The following is a 10,653-nucleotide window of genomic DNA, read 5'->3' as shown; positions in this document are numbered from 1 at the left end:
TCCCCGCCTGGGGATTTGCCTGCAACCCAGGTACATGCCCTTGACCGGAATCGAACCCGGGACCTTTCAGTCCGCAGGTAGATGCTCTATCCACTGAGCCAAACCTGTTTCGGCAAATTGGCTATTTGCATTGACAAGATGTATTCGCCAGAGTTTCACGGCACCAAATTGCTTTCTTTTTAAAAATCAAGACACTTTTGGACAAAATACTTAGTGAGCAGCAAAAGAACGTAATCAAAGGATTAACCTCTCTCATCATGAAGTCAGTTTTTCCATCTTGCTTTTTTTCACATTAATCATTAAAACTGTTGAACTATAAATCCAAAAGAAATTGACTTTTTTTTTTTTCTAATATAGGTGATTAGAGCTGTAATAGATGCCTTTGCCATGGCTGCAGCAACTCAGGAGAATGACAGCTGAAGGCTGGATTACAGGGCCTAAAACAGGTAATTCTAGGTCCCCTCTTATTTCATTCTAACAAATAGGAGCAGAGCACATATGACTCATTCCACTAGGGCAGCGGTTCTCAACCTGTGGGTCACTACCCCTTTGGCGGTCGAACGACCCTTTCACAGGGATCGCCTAAGACCATTCTGCATATCAGATATTTACATTATGATTGATAACAGTAGCAACATTACAGTTATGAGGTAGCAAAGAAAATAATTTTATGGTTGGGTCACAACATGAGGAACTGTATTTAAAGGGCCAGAAGGTTGAGAACCACTGCACTAGGGCAAAGCATTTTGGAAGCTAAAATGAGAGGTGGGTCCTTACCATTTGTGTGAACAGAGAGAAGTGGAATTAGAACAGAAAATCCATAGGTACCCTCTTGTTATTGAACACTCGCAAAATTCCAGATACTATGCATCCTGATGAGTTAGTTAGTTGCTATGGTTAGCATTATGTTATGGATGAGGAAAATGACTCATATATAAGTTGAGTAACTTGCCAAAGGTCACATAAGGCTAGTTAAGTGATTAAGTCAAGATTCCAAACATCATTATTCATAGTAATCATGCCCTGTAAACAATACAAATGTTCATCAACGGTGGTAGGATAATAAATTATTGTCCACTTATATGATGCAATACTAAACAGGCATAAAAGTGATTACACTACAGCTACCACCAACAGCATGGATAAATCTCACACAGTGTGCTTCCGTGTATATAAAGATAAAAAATAGGCAAAAGTAATCGATGGTATAACAAGTCAATATAGGAGTTTCCTCTGGGAAGGAAAGAGGAATTGGTGGTTGGGAAGAGGAACTTCTGTCAAGTTATGTTTTTGACCTGCATGGAGGTTAAGTAGCTGCATCCACTTTGCAGTAACTCATTGAGCTGTACACTCATGATTTCTGCATTTTTATAAGAGTATGTTATACTTCAGTTTATGTTTTAAAAAGCAGCATCCCAGTTTAACCACCCAATTGGTGATAACAACAACTGATAAACATTGTTTTCTGCTGGGTGAAGTCTTCTGTGTGTCTCTGTGAAAGCTCTGCCATTGATCTGATATTGAGCAAAAACCGGAGTCAACTGAATTTAAGATAATTGTGGTCAATAAGGATTACAGACTGCATCTCAGGCCAGTGAGAGCTGAGGGTCAAACAGGAGTCCTGCGAGGGCAAGCACAGCACAGGTCAGTCCCCAAGCTGGAAGTGTACAAACCACCCGTGTAGCTGCAACCTGCCTTTTAAGGAGCCCAAATGGCGCCCCTGTGTGAATGAGGAAAGGCCACTTCTCTTCTCAAGCTATTTTACTGCCTATACGTCTGGGAAATCATTCAAGTCTAAAAGGACCCGAACGTGAGCAGCGCCCCCTAGAATTGTGTAGCGCACAATCTGCACAACTGGGTATGTTGCTCCTGCTCCGACAATACCTCGTAAGAACCTTCACTTCTGTTGAGAGCACCATCACTAGTCACCACGATAAATCTGTTTCTCACACAAAGCACATTCTCGCTTGACTTTCACTGTAAACCTCAGTGGGGTGGAACCAAATCAGAATCAGAAGAAGACAATATTTACCATGGCAAGGGAAGGAGGAAGCGCAGCAGGCCCTGTTACGTTCCCTAATGAGCTGGAACTCAGACGGAATTTGGCAGGGCGGTGGCATGTCATGTGCTAGCTTAGCAGCAGCACTGGCAACTGTCTTTCATCAAGGAAGTAAATGCATATACAACCGTGTTAGCCCTTGATGGTAGGGGCCAATCTCCTAACTTAAACTGACTCTGAGAGAGATAAGACAAGGACTGTCGATCTGTTCTGTGACTGCCTCAGCAGTTATTTCATCTTTTTAAAAAAAAAAAAAAACTCAATCCATGTCTATATTTATTTTTAAAACTACTATAAAACACATAAATGGTCAGAAAGGAAGAAAGAAAACATAGATGAACAAAAAGAATAAAATAAAAATCATTTTTATTGCCATTACCTAAGATTAACCACTCTCTAGCTGTGGTTAGATAAATGGTTTGGTATATATCTTTGCAAACTTATGTATTAATTTTCTTTGTTGTTAAGCCTCACCCAAGGACATTTTTCCCATTGATTTTTTTTTAAAGAGAAAGTGAAAGGGAGGAAGGGAAAAGAGAGAGAGCGAGAGAGGGAAAGAAAAACATTGATGTTGAGAGAATCACATCAATTGGTTGCCTCCCATACACTCCCTGACCAGGGCTGGGGATTAACCTGCAACCCAGCCACGTGCCCCTGACTGGGAATCGAACCTGAGACCCTTTGGTGCTTGGGCTGACACTCTAACTACTTATCTACACCAGCCAGGGCTAAAATTATTAATATTAACTTCTGTTCATGGTATTGCTCTTATTTTATAATCCCTTGCTGCTAAAACGGATAAGAAATGTTGAAGCAGTTGGCTTCTAATTGGATAATTTCCCTGTAGCCACCGCTAGAGTGGTCTATGTAGTAGGGGGTTAATGGTTGCTAATGTCGTTGCACAAGAGACTTTGTGCAACAAAGCTAAGCATAGCAACCAATGAAAAAACACATGTTCACTTACCAATAAGCCATTAAAAAGGGAACTGTAGTATGCCCAGCTGCTGAAGCCACAGTGACAATATGGCCATGATTATTCCTCATCATCGCTGGAAGAAATGCCTTGGTGGTCTAGAAATAGTTATTATAAAACAGAAAAAAAATTATTTCTGATTTGCAGGCCCATTGGGAATATTTTGAAACAAAGATACATTCTGTTAACATTGTTCCTGACATAAATTAAAATACCTACATTAATTGCCAAATGTGGCAACATAAGGCAATTGGATAGGATGCCAGATTAGAAAAATTAAGGTAAACCATGAATACTGAAACTTTAAGAATCAATTTTTTTTTAATTGCAAACAACTTATGTCCACTGGTCCTCCACCTCTTGTTAATGATATATTCTATCGTAATGTGAAATTGTTAGGAAAGAGTTTGCCATAAAAATATTGAAGTGAACAGCAATCTTCCAATAGTCATTGAATGATCCACACAATACTTACCGAGCACCTGCTATGTGATGGGGATTCAGCAACAAGTAAGACAATACCATACATTCCAAAAGAGGCAGGAAGATAAGCAAATTCCTATGTCATTAAAATACAGATAGGTGTGCCCTGGCCGGTTTGGCTTGGTGAATAGAGCATCGGCCTGCGGACTGAAGGGTCCCAGGTTTGATTCTGGTCAAGGGCACATGCCAGGGTTGCAGGATCAATCCCCAGTAGGGGGTGTGCAGGAGGCAGCCGATCAATGATTCTCTCTCATCATTGATGTTTCTATCTCTCTCCCCCTCTTCCTTCCTCTCTGAAATCAATAAAAATATTTTAAAAAAATACAGATAAGTGTCAACAAGTTGGGAATGTTAACATAACATAATACTGCATTTTTACCAACTAACTCCAATATTCTTTTGAGATTACTCATCCCGAACTCTCATCCAAGAAAACGTTCAGGGGCCCTTTAAGGAACTGGCTATTTGGGCAGTAGACCCCTCAGAAACTGTGTGTGTGTGTTTAAGACCTTGAATGGTGAGTTTCATAATAAAGTTTGCATTTGGGGCCAGGATATAACAGGAGGCCTGGGTCTCATGAGAATCAAAAAGCAAACTGGGTTTCCCTTTTATAGAACCACAGCAGGTAACTTAGAGTATCCCTAATCCCTTCTTCATCTTTAAATAGACAGAGACATGAGAATCTAGCTTAGAATTAAAACATAAATACCACCTGAGGTTTATTACTATTTATTATTATTAATATTTTTTGAGGATGGAGGAAAAATAACTGATGAAATTTGGTTGTAGCAAAAAGGAAAATGATCTCACCCTAGCCGGTTTGGCTCAGTGGATAGAGCATCAGCCTGAGGACTGAAGGGTCCCAGGTTCGATTCTGGCCAGGGGCACGTGCCTGGGTTGCAGGCTCGATCCCCTATAGGGGGCATGCAGGAGGCAGCCAATCAATGATCCTCTCTCATCATTGATGTTTCTATCTCTCTTCCTCTCCCTTCCTCTCTGAAAGCAATTAAAATATATTGAAAAAAAAGGAAAAATGATCTTTTTGTATATTATCCTTGGTACCAAACTAAAACTTTAGTATTGAGTTGATATGTCCTTATCTCTGATGAAAGCTTCACTTTAAACTTAATCTTTCAGTCTTACAAGAAGACTCAAAGAAATTGTAAAAGAAATCATACTTACCCAGAAATGTGCAAGTACATTAACTTCAAAAGTCTTTTCAATTTGAGGGTCTTGTGTAGCAAACAAATCTGATGTATAGACCACACCAGCATTATTTACCAGGATGCTAACATCTCCAACTTCTGTCTTCACCTTTAAAAATAAAATAAGAAAAATATCTGCATCATTAAGAAGTATGCAGGTAGGTTTGCATGCAATGATTACTTTAAAAAGTGTGTGTGTGTGTGTGTGTGTGTTTATTAGCTATGGGGGAAATATGTAGTTTTGAATCTATGTGCCAACATGAAAAAAAAAAAGAACCTTTTAATCTTAGGTACTTAATTTCAAAATAACTCTGCTTGTACATTTTCTTTTGCAATTTAGTCTCTTGACTTTGCTCTATTGATTATAGCTCTGGAGGCATTTGGCTAACAAAAACATAACCAGTGACAAATAAGCAGCTTTATTTTTTAAAATACTACTTTAAAAGGTAAGAAAAAAAAGGTTAATTAATTGTCAATTGCAGGGACTATTATGAGGAACTCTGTAAAACTGATTACACCATTAAACTAACTACATCCTCTATTCGTTTTTATGGTCACTCCTTTCTATTGCTCTCCAACCTTTCTCCATGAAGTTGCAGTAGACTTAAGGGCTAGCAATGCAAGAATATCTTATTCAATATTTCAGGCTGCTTGGTGGATGGAACCCTAGAGTCCCAATGCAATTCGTTATACATTGTGTTCCAAACAAAAGCAAGCCTCTATTAACAGAGCTATCCTTATTTTGATATTGCTGTGGTGTCTTGGGGAACTGAGACAACTAGCCTATTAAAAGCTTTCACATATGTAATTGCTATGCATTTTACAGAATTTCACTATCTCATTTAACTCTCACAATGATCCTATGAGATAGCAACTCTTAGTATGCTCATTCTAATGAGAAACATGAAACCCAGAATGGCTCACTTTCTTGCCAAAGGTCACATGGAGCTGGGACTCTCCCAGATATACTGACCTCAGAGACCAAGACACATCTCAAACCTCAAACAGAGGGCAAGTCAGGAGGGTGAGGCCCATCACCATCCCAGAAGGACATCAGTTCCTCAGCCCGACTGAGTTTCATCAGGTTGTATTAAATTGTTAGAGTCAAGCTAAGTTATTTTGGTCCTTAATCAACACACTTTTGTACCTATATCCACATCTCTAGCACAATAGGAAAATTGTTATTTAGAATAATGCCCCTAAGTTATGAGAAAAACAGGACACTCTCTGTGATTGAATTGATGAAGCTGCTGTAATGCCTCCAAATTAACATGGCTCAAACTATAAATTACTGTTTCATATTGCCAAAGTATTTGCTCAGACCCCCTGACCCTTCCTTCATCCTCCCCATCGTCACCCGTTGTCTCCCCCCAGGATGGGAATGCTGACTTGAACATTTCTTAATAATGAAAGCGAGCCTAGAGCTTTATTGTTTAGGTGGCGTAAAAGTGTCCTGATATCAAAACAGCCACATCAAAATAGCTACTTCAAAATATCTGGCAATCATACGTCATTGCGTGTACTCCGTTTAAACACACAGATAGTTCATCTTAGGACAATTTCAGTGAACACACTATGTCTAAAATACATGGAATGGTTTCAAATAATAAAGTTATCTCTCCCAGAAAAGCCTACTCCCAAATGAGTCTGCAAATGAATGTGTTCCCTTCAGGTAACTAACACTACTAAATCCCCTTAATACTGACTGATAACAAAGTTATATAGGTTATATTGGTGGTTCTATTATTGTTAGCAGAGGTAGCTAGATTTTCATAAAGGTCAGGAGCAAAAGGAACCAGACCTTATTCAGCCCAATAAGCCAGGGAGCTGACACGGGCAACAAGCCTGCCTGCCCCACTAGGAAGTTACAGCTTCACACACTCCCCGGGGTATCCTCTACCCTCGGAGACGGAGTACCCCCAAGCAGGCCCCCATTTCCGCTGGCAACATCACAACACTAATGACTAATTCTGGCCAAGTGACTACTGAGCACCAGGTATTGTTCTAAAAACTTTACATCATTCATTCGTTTACTCCTCATAACAACCCTCTGAGGTAGGGACTGCTGTGATCCCCAATTTATAACGGAGGAAAGTTGGGCACAAAGAGGTTGGGTAACTTGCCCAAGGTGATAAAGCCAGTATTAACAGGAAGAGCACTCATCTCTATGAAGGAAAATCATTATTAATGTAAGTAAGCTCGCTATTGTGGGGAATGCAGATGTTTCTTACCCAAAGGCCTTGATCTTACCATACTTCCTTCCCGGAAGGCCATTTCCCACCACTAGCCTGGGTAATGTCAACCGATTATACTGACCTAGAGAAGGCCTAACCAACAATAGGGGCATCCGTTTGAAATAAAAAATTATAATTTAAAATAGAAGTTAAAGATGTCCTCAAAACTAAAATTCAAGAGGTTCTCAAGTCTTGGCGGAATCAGAATATCCAGGGGCGAGGTCCAGGAAGGTCCATTTTAAGGAATTTTCCCAGGTAATTCTACTGGCCTTCCTACTATCACCACATTTAGTTAACAAGCATATTTATGAATGTGCTCAGAAGAAACCTCGTTATATACAGCACAGCTCAGTTATCTATAGAGGAGGCAAATACTGCTTTATAGAAATAAGTATGCTCGAAGACTGATGAACAGTTATTCTATCCTCCTAACTGAGTTCTTTGCCTGGAGTTCAGAAGATTCTGTTAGTGATTCTGCAGTGTCATCCAAGGATTTACCTGTATCAGAAATAGATGGTGAGGAGTGGGTGCAAGGGTATTAAACATTCAAATTCCTGGGCCCAGCCCTCGACCCACTGAAAGAAAACTTCTGGGGTGCCTATTTTTTTTTTTAAACAAGCTCCCTGGAAGATTGTGTAACACATCAAAGTCTGGGAACCTCAGTTCTGGGCTTTAGTTCTGGGTCTGCCACTAGCTAGCTGTACAACTTTGGGCAGATCATAAACATCTTAAAATAATAATTTTGTATTATTAATTTTACATAGTGAATGCATACATATATATATATTATATAATATGGAATATATATATATATATATGAGTGTATATTCCATATTAGGCTTTAAAAAATAACACTAAGCTTTTTTTCTTCTCTGTCACTAAAAGCTACTCATAGACGTCAATTTTCTGGCTGCAAAACAAATAAGGAGTTAACTATAATTCCTTCCTTCATTCATTCATTCACTCATTCCTCCAACATTTTAATGTGTAGGTCATATTCATGGTGCTTAGAAGAGCCCTGTAGACACAAATATGAACGAGTCAGAGTCCTAACCTCAGTGAGTTCAGTGTTGTAGAAAAAATAATAAGTATAATAATTAGGTAGGACCATATGAAATTCTCATTTTTAAATGTTTTTGTTAATCCTCACCCAAGAATATTCTTTCCCATTGACTTTTAGCGAGTGGATGGGAGAGGGGGAGGGGAAGAAAGAGAGAGAGAGGGAGAGAAACATGTATATGTGAGAAGCACATTGTGCCCGACCCAAGCTGGGGATTGAACCTGCAAATACGGTACTTGCTCTTGACCCGGAATCAAACCCACCACACCACCCTTTGGTGTGTAGGCCCATGCTTTAACCACTGATCCATGCCAGCCAGGGTGAAACTTTATTATTGTTTTAGAATAAAGGATTGAATATTGGCAGTTTCATATGGTTCAAACTAACATATTGTGTAAGTATATTAACAGAACTACATAGAGTTACGGGAACACAGAGAAGGGCCACGCAGTACAATTCCAGAAGAGGAAGTACCTGAGTTGGGTCTTAAGAGTGAGTAGAACAGCTATGCAAAGAGAGGGCAGGGCACGCCAGGCAGAGTGTAAGTAAAGGAGAAAGATCCTCTGGGGAAGCATTAGGAGATTGGTGATGCTGGGTCATAAGGTTCAAGGCCAGCGGGAGCCCAAATTAAAGGGCATTATATGTCATAGTAAGTGTGCCCTATTTGGCATATACCGTGTGGCAGACCTTGTGCTTTGTGTGCATTATCTAATATAATCCTTCCAGCCCTCTAAGGTAAGTACGATTATTTTATCCATTTTTTAGAAAAGGAACCTTAGGCTCTAGGGCAGCGGTTCTCAACCAGTGGGTCACGACCCCTTAGGGGGTCGAACGACCCTTTCACAGGGGTCGCCTAAGACCATCGGAAAACACATATATAATTACATATTGTTTTTGTGATGAATCACTATGCTTTAATTATGTTCAATTTGTAACAATGAAAATACATCCTGCATATCAGATATTTATATTACGATTCATAACAGTAGGAACATTACAGTTATGAAGTAGCAACGAAAATAATTTTATGGTTAGGTGTCACCATAACATGAGGAGCTGTATTAAAGGGTCCCGGCATGAGAAAGGTGGAGAACCACTGCTCTAGGGAGTTATCCAGGGTATTGGGTAAGTTATCCATGAAGAAGTAGAGAAGTCAGATGAATCTGTCCACACCCTACCAGACACTTCCTTGACAGCACCAGACTAGGCTGGGCCTAGTTTGTATTTTTCATTTATATGTAATTATTTAATGTCTATTTTCCTTACTATACTAAGGGCATCTGACCCTGCTCCTGTTTGACCTGTGTTCCTAAAATCTAGGCAACAGATACTCAGGAAATACTTGTTGATAGCTCTCTCAATTAGCCACGCACTGGGTTGGCCTTGCCAATCATCTAACTTCACATGCCATGAATTCTTGTTTACATCACTGTAACTAATGGTAAGGTATGGCATTTCAGGCCAGCAGGCGCTTCCAGGAGCCTCTTTGTACACCAATGACAGCCAAGTAAAAGTTAAGATTTTAGCCCTGGCCCGTGTGGCTCAGTTGGTTGAGCATCCTCCCATGCACCAAGAGGTCACACACAGCAGGCCCGCGGGCCGATCCCCAGTACGGAGAGTGCAGGAAGCAGCAGATTCATGTTTATCTCCCTCTCCCTTCCTCTCAAAAATCAATAAAAAATATATATACATATATAAATATACATATAGATACATATATAAATATATATTTCCTTTTTTTTTTGAAGAAAAAAAGGTAAGATTCTAAGTACCCCTCTCTTCCTTAAGCCTAGCCTGGTAAAAATTACATTCAAGTTTTTCTTTTTTGTTGTTTTTAACTAAAATGTGATTTTTAAAAATATATATTTTTTTGATTTTTTTACAGAGAGGAAAGGAGAAGGATAGTTAGAAACATCGATGAGAGAGAAACATCGATCAGCTGCCTCCTGCACACCCCCCACTGAGAAATAGAGGGTGAGGAGTGGGTGCAAGGGTACTAAACATTCAAATTCCTGGGCCCAGCCCTCGACCCACTGAAAGAAAACTTCTGGGGTGCCTATTTTTTTTTTTTAAACAAGCTCCCTGGAAGATTGTGTAACACATCAAAGTCTGGGAACCTCAGTTCTGGGCTTTAGTTCTGGGTCTGCCACTAGCTAGCTGTACAACTTTGGGCAGATCACCAGCCTCTGTTAGTTTCTCCTCATCATGACTGGGCCATCTCCAAAACCCCTCCTCGCCCTGTCACAATGATTCTAACCAAATGTGAAATGTTACCTTCTTTGCCGAACTGTAAATATCTTCCCGGTTGCTGCAGTCTACCACAAAGGCATGCGCTTGTGCACCCAGTTTCCTGCATTCAGCAGCTGTTTCCTCAAGTCCATGCTAGGAAAAGCAACAGAGAGGCAGGAGAATACACTAATGGTGAGCGAATTATATCAACAGCTGAAAATAATTAGGGGGAGTCAGATTCTTTGAACTGGGACTGGGCAAGAATTCCATTGACACATTTTTGACAATGCTTTGAAGAGCTTCTTTTAGTTGGAAGTGAATTTAAAGCAAGCTTCGAAAAATAAGATAAACATCTTAAAATAATAATTTTGTATTATTAATTTTACATTGTGAATGCATAAAATATATAT

At 39.8% G+C, this 10,653-nt stretch overlaps 1 protein-coding gene across 1 annotated transcript in view; it reads right to left on the bottom strand.

Moving 5' to 3' along the window:
• HSD17B11 (hydroxysteroid (17-beta) dehydrogenase 11) overlaps nucleotides 1–10,653 on the bottom strand; it is a 29,168-nt gene that overhangs the window by 15,684 nt on the left and 2,831 nt on the right. Inside the window, exons 2-4 of the mRNA XM_006760061.2 lie at nucleotides 10,289–10,396; nucleotides 4,698–4,829; nucleotides 3,024–3,130 (exon numbers count right to left, since the gene is read on the bottom strand). Coding sequence (XP_006760124.1) covers nucleotides 3,024–3,130; nucleotides 4,698–4,829; nucleotides 10,289–10,396 — 347 coding nt within the window. The remainder of the gene's footprint in view (nucleotides 1–3,023; nucleotides 3,131–4,697; nucleotides 4,830–10,288; nucleotides 10,397–10,653) is intronic.

Source organism: Myotis davidii, unplaced genomic scaffold, assembly GCF_000327345.1.
Source record: "Myotis davidii unplaced genomic scaffold, ASM32734v1 scaffold356, whole genome shotgun sequence".
Lineage (NCBI taxonomy): Eukaryota > Metazoa > Chordata > Mammalia > Chiroptera > Vespertilionidae > Myotis > Myotis davidii.
The sequence above is the reverse complement of the archived record's forward strand: the minus strand, read 5'-3'. Positions and strand labels throughout refer to the sequence as shown.